Source organism: Sminthopsis crassicaudata, chromosome 4 (genome assembly GCF_048593235.1).
Source record: "Sminthopsis crassicaudata isolate SCR6 chromosome 4, ASM4859323v1, whole genome shotgun sequence".
NCBI classification, from domain to species: domain Eukaryota; kingdom Metazoa; phylum Chordata; class Mammalia; order Dasyuromorphia; family Dasyuridae; genus Sminthopsis; species Sminthopsis crassicaudata.
The window spans coordinates 12,840,037-12,854,554 of record NC_133620.1 but is presented as its reverse complement, the minus strand read 5'-3'; the positions used below and the strand labels follow the sequence as shown (position 1 = coordinate 12,854,554).

General features: G+C 51.3%; 1 protein-coding gene across 2 annotated transcripts; it reads left to right on the top strand.

The window, feature by feature from the left end:
* The first annotated feature begins 4,381 nt into the window (after positions 1-4,381).
* FOXD3 (forkhead box D3) lies at positions 4,382-9,021 on the top strand. Of its 2 annotated transcripts, none has more exons than XM_074264608.1 (2): positions 4,382-4,716; positions 6,256-9,021. In XM_074264608.1, the coding sequence occupies exon 2, from the start codon at positions 6,846-6,848 to the stop codon at positions 8,289-8,291; it is 1,446 nt and encodes a 481-aa protein (XP_074120709.1). In that variant the 5' UTR covers positions 4,382-4,716; positions 6,256-6,845; the 3' UTR covers positions 8,292-9,021. The 2 variants fall into 2 exon arrangements, with proteins under 2 accessions (XP_074120709.1, XP_074120710.1); XM_074264609.1 differs by lacking the exon at positions 4,382-4,716 and adding an exon at positions 4,945-5,001.
* Positions 9,022-14,518: the final 5,497 nt, after the last annotated feature.

The window sequence follows — 14,518 nt, the reverse complement described above, 5'->3', positions numbered from 1 at the left end:
CTTCCTTCCTTCCTTCCTTCCTTCCTTCCCTTCCTTCCTTCCCTTCCTTCCTCTCCCTTGGTTCTACTTTCCTTCTTCCTCTCCAGCTTAGGTGGCCTGGGAGGCCGGCCGCGTGCAGCCCGCAGTCAACCCAGCCCCTCCGAACGTCTGGTCTGTTCATTCTTTTGTTGCTGAGCCGACCGACTCTGCCTTTCCCGGGTGAATGGGGGTTTTGTAAAATGGGACAGATAAAAATGAGCAACATCATATTGTTTGACAGAATGATCCAAGATGATAAAGTGGCGGCTCCGGAGGGGGGTGAAGATAGTGAATTCCTAAAAAACAAGCCCTCTGCTCCGTCTCTAGCCTGGAGGGATGCTGTGAAAGCCCATTCGATGCAAGACTGGGTCCAAAACACCCGGGCTTTCATTTCTGAGGCCGGATCCAGCTCAGGACCTTTCTCTTTGAGGATGAAAAGAACAATTTTCTAGAGAAAGGCTCGTTTTGATTAAATCTGACATGCTGCTGATAACTCCATGCTAATGTGAAATAATTAACATAATAGCCATAATTAAAAGCACGCTAACAATGCCATAAATTTATCACACAATTTTACTAGCTTTCTGCCCCTAACTGCTCTCTCATCGTTAATTAAACGTGTTGCCTTTTACAGAATGGATGTTTTATACATTTCCAATATAAATAAATCCAAAACTGTTCCCCTCTCTTTCCTTCTTTTTTCTCTCTTTCTTCTTCTTCTTCTTCTTCTTCTCTTCTTCTTCTTCTTCTTCTTCTTCTTCTTCTTCTTCTTCTTCTTCTTCTTCTTCTTCTTCTTCTTCTTCTTCTTCTTCTTCTTCTTCTTCTTCTTCTTCTTCTTTTTCTTCTTCTTCTTTTCTTTTTCTCTCTTTCTTCTTCTTCTCTTTCTTTCTTTCATCTTCCTTCTTTCTCCCCCTCCTCCTCTTCTTCCCTCTCGTTTTCATCCTGTGGTGGCCTCCTGATTTTATAGGCAGCGAATTGCAGGAAGGTGGGGGGAGATTTAGAAAACAAATGATATTTTTTAGATGCAGATCCACAAACAAGAACATAAAACCAGCTCTATTCCTACAAGGTGAGAGGGAAGCAGGAGAGAGGGAGGAGGATGGGAGAAACTGAGAGGGAGGGGGCCCTTAAGGTCCCACCCACTATGTGTGGGGAGGGGGGAAATGAGGTGGGTGGATTTGGGGATCTCCTACCATCTTGTCCTTTCCACTCTTGTCAGCTGCAGCAATTCTCCAGAAAGTGGTAGAAAACTATATATATATGGTTGTTTACGATTCACAAGCACACATTGTATATTTAATTGTATATTGTATATACGTGTGTATTTAAAGATTAGAAAGGAAGAAAGGACATAACAGCCCCAGAGTTTTTATAAAGGAATTTTGGTTAATAAATGTTTATTATATACATGCACATATATTTATGTGTATATAAAAATACATACACATATATAAATACATATATACATAGACATATTATATACATATATAAATATATATACATATATATACATACATATATATACATATACATATATATATACATACATATATATATACATATACATATATATATATATAAAATCTTGGGGATGATTGGAGATGGAGGTAGGGAAAGGCAACATCCAGACCCACCTGTAATTTTTCCAGCTCTGCGTCTGATTTCCCCCCTTTCATGAGAAATTGACCCACACCCACACGTTCATAAAGCGGACTGTCCCCCGGATCAGCGCCACGAATTCTCGAAGTCTTTGCAAAGGCAGCTGCTCACAGGAGAGGCAAAGAGAACACTGGCTCCCGCTCCGCTCCCTTCTTTGCCCAGCTTTCCAGCCGCTGGGAAGCCCGCCTGCAGCACCTCTGCCCTCCACCAAAAAACCCACGGTTGCTGATTTCGAATTAAATTGAACTGTAATTAATTTCTCTTTCCCCATCATAAGTTGTACCATCTACTTTTCTCCCCCCCCCTACACACACACATAAACAGTAACAACGACACTCTTGTGCCTAGAAGACATCTCAATTCCCTTTCTATCGATCTTTACTACAGTTTACTTTCTTCTCCGGTTGTTTGAATCTCTGTACTTGAAACCTCCCCACTCTCCTAAAGTGCTCCCCTCTTTTCTTTCTTCCTTTCTATGGCCCAGGTGGGTTCCCCTGGCTTCCATTTCAATGGATTCCATGACTGCACGGGGGGCAAGGAAGGAATTCATTCTTTTTTAGTCCATTTCCCCCACTTTCCACTTCTCCCACCAGTGCTACCCCTCATCTAGGGGAGAGATGCTTAAAAAACCAAAACTAAAACTTCAGCAGATAAGTGGCGGATGCCACCTCTATCCAAACCATCCTGTCAAGTTTGCCTATTAGAAAAAAAAAATAATCTTTCTCTCTCTCTCTCTCTCTCTCTCTCTCTCTCTCTCTCTCTCTCTCTCTCTCTCTCTCTCTCTCTCTCTCTCTCTCTCTCTCTTCTTTCCTCCTTTTCTTCTCTTACATTCTTTTTTCTTTCACTCTCTTCTCTCTTCTCTTCCCTTCCTTTCTTTTTTTCCTTTCTCTCTTCTCCTCCTCCTTCCCTTTCCTCTTCTCTCCCTCCTCCTTTTCTTTTTTTACAAGCTATAATAATAATAACAATAATAATGAATCGAATGTTGTGTTCACTGAAGACACGAGGGGGTTTAGTAGGCAACTCCAAAGAGACTTCAAACAGATTCTAGTGAACACTCAAATTCGATGTGGAAGCTAGCAGCCCCCAAATAACCGTTTTTACATCTAGGTTTCCCCCTTCTCTTGGCTGCTATTTTCTAAAACAAGGAGCACTTCTAAGGGGAAGGAAGTGATCCAGTGCCAACCTTCCCCCCCACCCCCGACCCCAAATGAGAGAGCGCCAGAGGCAGAGGCAGAGAGCTGATTTCTCCCCCTCTGTGCAGGTGAAGCGAGCCCCGGGAGCCGAGATCCGGGACGAGTGAGGACTCCGGCAGGCTGCAGCCGAAGCCGGGTCCGCGGAGCAGAGCGTGTCCGATTGGCAGCCACCTCCCTTTGATCTAAATCGATTTTAAACAGGCGGGCAGGCAGAGGAGCCGGCGTCAGGGCTGCGGCGCAGTGGGTCCGGCACGTCTAATAATTTAGCTAATCGAGTCGAAAAGTTTCTGCCAGGGGCCGGTCCGCGCATCAGATGGTAACACTGATTGAACAAGAGATTAGCACAATAGATCTCTAATCGAGGGGAAGCGTTGCTTTTCACGCTAAAGACCGTAATTAATGGTATGAATCAATTAATTTGACTTTTATTGTGTCGAAGGAAAAAGCGCAACAAATGAAAACCCCGGCTAGGAGTTGATCATTCTCCCTCCCCCTCGCCCCCCCCCCCTTTTCCCCGGGAGATTTCAGAGAGACACTGGAGAAGAGAACAGGATCATCTTTCCCCAGTGGAAAGGAGAGAGCGAGCGAGCGAGAGGAGCTGATGGAGATGCGTGCTCCCGGGGAGCGGGCGCCGTTCTCCCCGCGCCCCGCAAATCCACCGCCCTCCAAATAGAGATTAGAAGCGTTCGGAAGGGACTTGGAGAAGCCGGCGGCCGGCGATCGCTAAGCGCGCGCACCCCCACGCCCCGCACCTGCCCGTAGCGCCCCGGCGCTGGCCTGCACCCCGCGCGGGAGGGCCGGGCAGCCAGGAACCGGGGCTGGGCCGGGGCCGCACCCCGCTCTCTGGCGCTTGGCAATCGTCTCGAGGATGTGTTTGTGGGGGTGAGCGGGGAGGGGACAGGGATTGGGGAATAGCTCTCCAGGCTTCGCCCCACAATGTTCCTCCAGGCTGCTGCGGGTCAGGGGCCGCCCTAAAAGCTCTGCTCTCCACAAAGCCCCCCATTCTCTGATTGCTGAAAGGTTGTTTTGTTCCCTCCACCCCACCCCCTGCCCAGCGTGCACACACTCCACACCTTACAAATAGCGTTTTGAAACGGTTTGGAGCAAGGAGAGTTGAGTGCTGCTGCAGCTGCGAAAATCCAGCCCCTGGCGCATTTCCTTGGCTCAGCTGCCCCCCGGAGCTTGACTCGGGACAGAGATAAATCCTAGAAATGAGTGGCAGCCTCCGGGAGCGGAGCGCTGGCCTCCTCCGCCCCATCTCGGCCACCCCACCCCGCCCTGAGCCCGACTCCCATCTTCCGGCCAAGAAAACCCCGCGAGTCTCGGGGGGAATCAGCCGCCCGGGGGCCCAGGCTCCCTTTAAGAGCACGAGTGTATAGACAACCCCTATGGAAGCAAGTTTGGGCAGACTTCCTTGGCGGAGTTTCTAGGCTAAAAGGCTGAGAGAGAGAGAGAGGCGGGAGCCTGGATGGGGGGGAGGAGGGAGCGTGGGGGGATGGGGGTAACAGCCCCAGCCCAGTACCCGACCCTGAAATAAATCAATCCTTTTGCTCAGCTTCTTCACTCCCAGATTCCTCCCGGTCTCTTAGTTCTTGCCCTTTCCCCTGCCCAAGCCCAGCTCTAGCCGCCAGGGCTGGGTGGGGGCGTGGGGGACGACGGGAGCCCCACTTGTGCTTCCTCCTCCAGCGTCCGCGGCCGGAGATGGGGTTCGAGCGGAGGCAGCGGGCTCGGGGCTTGTGACAGCCCACCGCATCCTCGTCCTAAGTGCTTGGAGAAAAGGGGGCAAGAGAAGAATCATTGGCTCCCACTGGCAATCGTTGAGCTCTATGTTCCTGTGCCGCAAAAGGTAAAAAAAAAAAAAAAAAAAAAAAAAAAGCCCTGCCAACGGAAACGCGGTCCAAGTGGTCCTGGAGTGGTCCGACTTCTTTTTCCATACCTATTCAGCCCATGCGGAGAGTCAGGATTTTATATAAGGCTTCCATTCCAAAAGAAATGTCATTTGCATTTACGACCTGCATCTGCGGGCAGCAAACAGACATCCTCCTTCTGTCGATCGTTTCTATTTATAGCTTGGATTTTGCAGTCCCCCTCCCCCCCGAAAAGCCCAGAATACACACGGCAACGCAGGCAGGTAAGAATCCACATAGATCAGACCCCCCACCCAAAGCCAGGGAGGAAAACAACGGAGCGAAGCCGCTTCCGACCTTGCCTTCCCAGCTGGGTTATTCTTAGTTTGAACAAGGCCCTTGGCTCCAGGAGCACGGAATTAGTCGACAAGTTGCAGCATCCTTTCCAGGGACCGCTCTTACCTTGGGCCGGCTGAATAGAGTCTTCACATTCCCACTCCCCTCATTTCCTACTTTTTCGTATGCTAACTCTGCCAATGATTAAGTCGTTAACACCTCGGAGGAGCCGCTTAAGGCTTCCTTATTTACAGTTTCTCTTTGTTATTTTACGTCTTTTTATTTCTCTCGGCGACTAATCTAATAGATTAATCAATAGTCATTTTCGGATCTTCCTAACCCAGCTGATGCTACCATGGGGAGGGGTGGACACATGTACATGTGTGTGTGTGTAGAACACCCACACGTGTATACATGCATGCACACACACACAGAAATGTCTGCAGGGCCAAAGTTGCTATTTTAGTTGCCTCTCCCCGACCCCCCCCTTCTTTCTCCCCCTAAGCTGGGCTGCAGCATCCGCTGAGGGCGCATTCGGGGCAGAAGGGATGGATCCTGCCCGTGCCGCCCGCCGGACTTGGGAACGTCTTCCTCGCTCAGGCTTTGATCGCCTTTTGAAAACGCAGAGCGATGAACTTTTCTGGGGCGGGGAGAAAAAGCTGAAGGGGGAAAAACTGGGCTCGTGGTTAACTGCTCGGCGACTCCCAGCTCTATAACTGTTGGGAAAGGGAAAATGGAGGAGGGGGGGAAGGGGAAGAAAGAGGGAAGGAAGGGGGAGAGGGGGAAAACACGCGCGCGCGCGCGCACCCACAGCCCTTCGGCTTCCACTGTAATGAAATGAACCGCCTGGAATGTGTAATCTTTAGGTAAAGGCAGACTAATGGGCTTCCCATTGATAGAGTCCCCAGCTAGCGTGAAGGAAGGCTGTGGGCTGAAATGATGCTTGCATGTGATGATAAGTTGTGCTACTCTTGTCTCTTTGTTGACAATTCCATGAAACAACTTGAGTTTTGCATGGCTTAGCAGTGGGGCCCCTGACGTCACGGGCAGTCACGTGGCCCCGCCTCCTGCTATATCTTTAAGTGGAAAGTAATCTATCAGCCCAGTCTTTAAAACAGGACTTTCAACTAAGGGGGCTTTGGAGTCCCTGTGACACCCCCCTCCCCCTTCGGCTCTCCCCCCCCTTCTCTCGCCTTCTGCAGCCACTTGGAGATCACCATCCCACACCCCTCGGTCGCCAGCCAGCACCTCTCCTCCTCCTCCTCCTCCCCCCCCCCCACATCCAGGGGGAGAGAGGGAGAGAGAGAAGGAGAGGGAGGAAGACAGGAAGAGAGAGAAGTAAAGGGGCAAAATCTGGACGCCACCGAGAGCCGAGGGAGACCGAGGGAGCCCCTTCCAAAGAGAGCCGAGCCGAGGACGAGAAGCGGACCGAGTCACCTGCGGCTGCTCACATGAGAAGCGCCGAAAGCCGGGGAGTTTGAGCCCAAGGCAGCCGGGGAGCCACCTGCAGCCCCCTCCTCCCGTCTCCCCTTTCCTCCCTCCGCTTCCCCCTCCGTCCTCCCCACCCCCAGCCCTCGCCTCTCCTTGCCCCCCTCCCCCGATTCGCCCACCTTTCGGGCCCGAGAAGAGCCCCCCTCCGCCGCCCGTGGCCAGCCCAGCCCCGCCGGCCCCCTAACTTGCCCCGCGCTGCCCCCGCCTCCCTCCCTGCTTTCCTCCCCGCCGCCGCCGCCACCACTCCCTCCCCAGCGCCGCCGCGGCCGCCGCCGCCGCCGCCGCTAAACTCGGGGAAGGTATGACCCTCTCCGGCAGCGGCAGCGCCAGCGACATGTCCGGCCAGACCGTGCTGACGGCCGAGGACGTGGATATCGATGTGGTGGGCGAGGGGGACGAGGGGCTCGAGGAGAAGGACAGCGACGGCTGCGGCTGCGAGAGCCCCGCGGGGCCCCCCGAACTGCGCCTGGACGAGGCGGACGAGCAGCCGGCCCCGGCGCAGCAGCCCCAGCAGCCCCAGCCCCTGTGCCTCCCCAAGGAGGCGGCCCCGGCGGCGGGGGGGGACCCGAGCGGCGGCAGTCCGGCCGAGGCGGACGGCAGAGGCGGAGGGGGAGGAGGCGGGGGCGGAGGAGGTGGGGACGAGAGCGGCGGCGGCGGCGGGGGCGGCGGCGGCGGCCCGGCCGCGGGCCTGGCCCCCAGCAAGCCCAAGAACAGCCTGGTGAAGCCGCCCTACTCGTACATCGCGCTCATCACCATGGCCATCCTGCAGAGCCCGCAGAAGAAGCTGACCCTGAGCGGCATCTGCGAGTTCATCAGCAACCGCTTCCCCTACTACCGGGAGAAGTTCCCCGCGTGGCAGAACAGCATCCGCCACAACCTCTCGCTCAACGACTGCTTCGTCAAGATCCCCCGGGAGCCCGGCAACCCGGGCAAGGGCAACTACTGGACGCTGGACCCGCAGTCCGAGGACATGTTCGACAACGGCAGCTTCCTGCGGCGGAGGAAGCGCTTCAAGCGGCACCAGCAGGAGCACCTGCGCGAGCAGACGGCGCTCATGATGCAGAGCTTCGGCGCCTACAGCCTGGCCGCGGCCGCCGGGCCCTACGGCCGCCCCTACGGGCTGCCCCCGGCCAGCGCCTACCCGCACCCGGCGGCCGCGGCGGCGGCGGCGGCCGCCGCGGCGCTGCAGTACCCCTACATCCCGCCCGTGGGGCCCATGCTGCCGCCCGCCGTGCCGCTGCTGCCCTCGGGGGAGCTGGGCCGCAAGACGGCCGCGTTCGGCGGCTCACCGCTCAGCCCGGGCCTGCAGCTGCAGCTCAACAGCCTGGGCGCCGCGGCCGCCGCCGCCGCCGCCACCTCGTCGCTCATCAAGGCCGAGCCCAGCAGCCGGCCCTCCTTCAGCATCGAGAACATCATCGGCGTGTCGGCCGCGGCCGGGGGCTCGGCGGGCGGCGGCAGCCCGGGGGGCGGCCCGGGCGGGGGCGCGGGGGCCGCGGCGGCCGGGGGCGGCCCGGGCGCCGGGGCGGCCGGAGGCGTCGCGGCGGCGGCGGCGGCGGCGGCGCAGACTTTCCTGCGGCCGCCGGTCTCGGTCCAGTCGGCGGCTCTCATGGCCACGCACCAGCCGCTCTCCCTGAGCCGGACCACGGCGGCCATCGCGCCCATCCTCAGCGTGCCCCTCTCCGGACAGTTCCTGCAGCCCGCGGCCTCGGCGGCGGCCGCCGGACAGGCCAAGTGGCCGGCTCAATAGTAGCCCCCGCCGCCCCCCGCCCCTGACCCTCCCGGGCCGGCCCCCGGGGCCCGAGAACTTGAGCTCCGGCTCGGGCCTCCCCTGCCCCGCCCCGCCTCCCCCTGCCAGGCGCTCTCCGACCCCACTCGCCCGCCCAGCGGGCCCCCCACCCCGAGCGGAGCCCCCTTTCCCCGAGGCCCCTTCTCCGGACCGGCGCACCCCGAGGCCCCCACCCTGAGCCGCGCAACCCCTGTTACATGGGCAGCCGAGGGAGCCTGACCTCGCTCCCCCCCCCCCCACTCCCGGCACCCACAGACACACTCGGGGCGAGCAAATAGGAAGGAAGCTGGCAGAAGTGCATTCTGTACAGGTAAAAAGCTACTCAGAACCACCCAAAGGCCCGAAGGCGACAGCACCCAGTACCGCGGGGAGGAATCATTTGTACATATTTGTATAAAAATTATTGACTTTCCTTTTGGGGTTTTTATTTTTTTAAGAAAAACAAATCCGGTAGATTTAGAGCTCTGAACTTTCATTTTTTGGAAGGTTCACTCTCCGCAGTTTTATCTGAGAAAAAAAAAAAGTGTATAAAATCGTTGGGAAATTTTAAATATAAAAAAAATTTTCAAAAAGGCGAAAAAAGTGTCATTCTATTATAGAAGTCTGTTTATATATGAATGAATATATGTTATTCTAAATGTTATTCCATCGTGTCGTACATAACTTTGTAAATAAATTTTTAAAATGCTGACCCCAGTGTTTTATTTAGTTGCCTGACCCACACGACGGGATTTTAAAATAGCGTTTATATTTTAGTTTTCTCATAAATTCGGATTGTTTCAAGTAACAACCTTTTCTAACGTTGTTATTTTTAATTTGCTTTGCAAGAGAAATTTAAATCTGGGGAAGTATAAATAGAGACATCGAGATTTTTTTGGGTCCCGTCTGGATGGTTCATTTCGGCCCGTAAAATCTAAATGGCTGAGAGTTCGCTAGATTAATTCAATTTTTTTTTTTTTAACCCATCTCGGTTTAAAACAATAGGTCACTCGTGTTTTTTGTTTTTTTGTTTTTTTTGGTTTTTTAGATCAGCTTTGTTTTTCCAAACGAGAACTCGAGAGTTTTTAATCATTCCGAATGACCCTTTCAAGTGAATATAAATTTCTTCGTCATTTTAGACTCTGATATTTTTAAAAATTATTTTGGATACCTTATCTTGTCCCATCTGTGTCGGAGTGATAAGTATAGCTGGTAAATAAATCACTCTCCAATTACCTTACTGCATTTAAAAAGAGTTGTAATTAATTTTGCAGTGGAACTGAAATGATTCTCCAGCTCATCAGATTTCCTATCAACTCTAAATAAGGTCATCTGCGAATCCACAAAATGACCAGATTTCCGAAGGCTTTCTATAATTGCCTCCTCCCCTCCTTCTACTTTAAGGTTGTTTAAAGCACGGCTCATTACAGCAGAGCTTTAATAACCTTTTAAAGACAAGAGGCAATGAGACCTATTTTTAAAAATCTTTTGTTCTTTGTATGTGGAGTGGCGGAACAGAGGGGAAAGAGTTGTACGTCAGGGCTGCGGCATCTTGTCAAAATCAGCTTGACAATTTCCCAAAATGTCAATTTCATTGTTTTTGACCAAAAAAAAAAAAAAAAAAATGCCGGAAATATAAAGGTAGAAGGAATAAGCTGAGGGCGTCTCGGGCCACAATCATTTTCTCCGAGTTTTCCACCCAGCTTCCAAAGGTAGCATTTTCTCATCCCAATTATTTTGGGTCTAGCTGGAGGTGTCGAGAGGATGTTTGGGGAAGGGAGGGCTGGGGATTCCCTCGAAAACGGTAAAGTTCGAAAGGTACCATAGGTGATGTCCCTATCCGGGGTCTTGTCCAGTTTGCAAAAGGCGGTAAATTCACCGGGTTAAGGCCATCGCCGCCCCGGATTATTCCAGCTTTCCCGAGTGACTTCTACTCCAGCGCCTCGGCAGCTCATTTCTGGGCTTTCAGAAGTCGACAGCGTTCGGCTGCTTTAAAAGCAACGTCCTGCCCTCCACGTTACATTTGTTTTCCCGGGAAACAGTAAATATTATTGCGTCCTAAGTAAACATTTAGAGCTGGGGATCCAGCTCTACGAAAATAAAACAAGCTGCCTGGCGGAGAGGGTTTGACCTTGATAAATAAGGAGCAGATAATCATCAGACACGAAAGGGGGCAAGAGTCACCTTAAGCAAGGAGAGATTCTGTCTCCTTAGGTTTCCACGCGGGTCCCTAAACGAAGCCCTTTCTAATCTCCTTTTCCAAGGAAAACTAAAGGGCTCTCGATTTGGTTTGCGGGTTGCAGCTATAAAAGTAACAAGTCGTTTCACAGTTGTGTCTAGCTAATCGCTTTTTACACAACAGCAAATGGTACATGATTTGTGCAAACACACAGAGGTTATTTCTATATTTAGCTGATACCCCTGGGAAAAGGGAAAGGAAGACCTTCTTGAATTCACTTTTAGGCTCAAGAAGCTGCTGATCCAAGGCTTCTAAATGACATCGGATAACAGGGGCCTCATTCCAGCCCTGATCCTTTGTTACTTATAAAATTACTCGCTCATATTTCCGTACATAGCAGCCATACCTTACAGCCTTGCCGCCGCCGCCGCCGCCGCCGCTGCCGGGGCCGCTGCTCCCGGCCGCTCGCGCTCCCCGGATTTGGGTCTTGCTATTTATTAAACAGCGGGGTGTGGAGGCCAGATCCCCCCGAGACTTGCTTGCCAACTATCTCGCGCCCTAGAAATCAAGGCCTCCGACCTGAGTTTGCCTGGCTTTCGTTGGGTGGGGGGCCGGGGTCCCCCGAAATCACTCCGCCGCGGGTGTTTAAAGTTTTGGGGGGTGTTTGTAGCCCCGCTGGAGAGCTCTTATGGGGGGGTTCGGCATCTTTGTCTGTATTTATGGGGAATGGGGGAATAGGGAGCTACAATATGAGAATAAGTGGGAGCACAAATCTGTTTCTCCCGAACGCAGCCACACACAAGCAGGGGCACTGAAACCAAGCGGAGAAACGAGATTTGTACTGCAACGAGATCAGGTTTGGCTTTCAATAAGGGGAGAAAGTGGGAAAGATCGGAAGGAAAGGACTTTAGTTTTCTTCTACCCATTCTCCTACAATTCAGACTTTAAAAAAAAAGAAAAAACAAAACAAAACAAAAAACATTTTCTCCTTTTTCTGTTTTTATTAAAAAAAAAAAAAAAAAAAAAAAAAAAAGTCATTCCCTCTTCCCGGACCTGCACTGAATCAAGAAAGAGACCCAGCTCGGCGGTTCTTCTCCATTTAATTAGAATAGACGGAGATGGAGACTGGTAGGGGCCATTAAGTGAAATAAGAACGAAATGGGAGGCAAAGCAAACGGAGGAGCAGATTGGGTCCCACTTGGGGGCTCCGAGGAGGCTCTAATCGTCATGACGGATAGGGACCTGCAGGGGGCGATAGGTATATAGTTCTTTACTCGGTTTGTCATTGGGATAGCCAGGTTTAGACCCTTAGCCTCCTCTCCTTCTCCAGTCCGTTTTCCTCTGGGGGGTTGGGGATGGGGGGTGGGGGATGGGGTGTCCTACTCCCTCTCCTTCTGGAGCTCCCCTAGGAGCACACCGTGGGAGTGAGTGTCCTTTTCCCAGGCCTGTCCCTTGGGAGCGAGCAGAACTCCCCAGAGAGCAGTGGCTAGAGATGGGGAGGCAATAAAGTTGAGTGATGAGAAAACATTGACTCGGAGGCAATTAGTGGTTATATTTGAGGTCATTTATTTTACATAGTTTAGAGGAAGAGCTTTCGTGTAATTGGGGAAAACACCAAAAGCCTGCTGAGCCTTTTTCTCCTAGGTCTGCCTCTGGGAACCGGAAGGCAACTGCATTATCTCTGCTGTCTGTACAGTACGCTGAAGCCTGGCGATCCAGTGTACACTGCGATGTAGACGGGATGAATCCGGATCTACCCGGAGAAATGACCCAACGAATTGACTCTGCGTCCATGAAAGGGAGTGGAATCATCCCTCCGAGGGGCCACCCTAGGGTGCTCGGGGACGTTCTTAAACTCGTGGCCATTCCGGACTCTTGGGGGAAGGTCTGTCCGGATGTCCCTGAAATCTAGGCTGAAGAGAGATTCAGAACAAAGCAAAGTCGATTCTGAAAAATCCGCTTCGGAAAAGGAAGACACGAGTTTTAGAGGAACAGCCAGTGCCTACCTAAGACACTCCTGGTCCACATCCCCCTTGAGGACTGAGCGCAATTCAGGGGTTCCGCTGGAGAGAGGGAGCAGCAGAATTATGAAGCAACTCTAGCCCCTCTCTTAGGCCATCCCCCAGCTCCTGGACTGGCAGGAGATGGTTCTCTCCCACCTGCTTCTCTGCACCCTCCATAGTCATTCCAAGAGCTCTGAACAGCATTTTTCTGAGGGTGGCTTAACCACAGTAGAAAAGACTGATTTGCTGTTTTTTTTCCCCCCTTTGCTTCTACGCAGTATTCAACGCATGTGGGAGAACCTGACACCCTTGTTGACAGATGCCTATTAGTGTAAGACATTGCCTGACGGCCTCTGGGGTGTATTAAAGGTAACCAGATCTGTAACATTGGTAAAATGACCATATCTCAACTGCTCCTCAAACAGTTGGCACATTTATACTGGAGTCAACTTTCCTTCTCCCCCCCCCCCCCCTTCATTCGGTGTTTCTTCTATTTGGAAGTGATGTTTCTCAAAGATTCTTCATTTCCTCCTTCTAAAAATTAGAGGGGGGGGAGTCTGGCCAGAATTACAATTACCACTGGAGTCAACTTTTCTTCCTTCCCCCCCTTCCTCATTTGGTGTTTCTTCTATTTGGAAGTGATGTTTCTCAAAGACTGTTCATTTCCTCCTTCTAAAAATTAGGGGGGAGGCCTGGACAGAATTACAATTACCACTGGAGTCAACTTTCCTCCCTCCCTTTGGTGTTTCTTCGATTTGGAAGTGTTTTTTCTCAAAGATTCTTCATTTTCTTCTAAAAATTAGAGGGGACTCTGGACAGAATTACAATTACCACTCGGAAAGCTTTTTAATAACCTCAAGTTATTTGTCAGGGAGAAAAATGATCTTTTTTTGGAGGGGGGAGGTAGATTTGTCTTTGATAAAACTTTTTTTTTTTTTTTTTTTTTTTTTTTTTTGCAAAAAGAAAAAGGAAAAAAAAAAAAAAGAAACGAAGGAGGAAATCTCTAGCATGTTAATATAAAGTAAATGCTCAAACCAACCTTCTTTTCCACAAGTCATTGTTCACCTCTAAGACTAGTTCTTTTTAATTCAGTGAGGAAATGTGACATTACCCCTGCTTCCTACACAACTCATAAAATAAATGTAAAAAACTACCTTCTGATGTCCACAGCAGCAGAAGGAACAACTGCAACCAAAGTATTCTCAATGCCTTTAAGGTACAAAAGGGAATTTTACACACACACACACACACACACACTCTTCTGATTTTACTAGGAGGAAAAGGAAGCATGCCTTAGATGGAGTAAGGATGGAAAAAAAGGGAGAAAGGGAAAGGAGAGACGACAGACAAACCGGAAGATAAAAGGCTCCAGATGGAGGGTAATCCTTGGACAAATTGTTTGGGCTTGGGTATTGAGACTTGCTGAGGAAGAAAGTTCTTTGTTTATTTGTTTTTCCTCCTGTCCTTGAGGCACTGAGACTTCAATATTTTCATTCCTAATAAAAATAGCAGCCTCCTTATTTCAGACCCTAGGGATTGAACTGATCATCATTGAATTGTCACATAGGGAGTACTTTGGGGAAAGGGGGAGGAAGGGTAAACTCTCTCCAGCCTCACCATACACCCCGAATTTGTATCTAACTGTACCAAATGTTGTGTGTGGGAGGGATCCCCTAATGAGAATCGCTCTCCTGTCCCTTCTCTTTCAAAGGGACTGCTTTTCCCAATCAAAAGCTCCCTGCCCCTCCCTTTCCTTTCTCTCCCTTCCCATCTCCCCATCTTTAGCCTTAAGTGAAGGAGAGTTCTGAAGGTCAGATAGAGGAAGATCCAGTTGGGATGGGAAATGTTAACGATCGTGGGTAGGAAGTTGAACCTAGGAGACGAGAAGCAGATGGAGAGGGAGATGGGCAAAGCGAACCCCCAAGTACAGGTTACTACCTACAACCAAGACACCCTCTGATGCTTCTCTTTTTCTGTGTCTCAAGAGGGAAGATCAAGACTGGGAATAAATCGCCTGTGAATAAAAT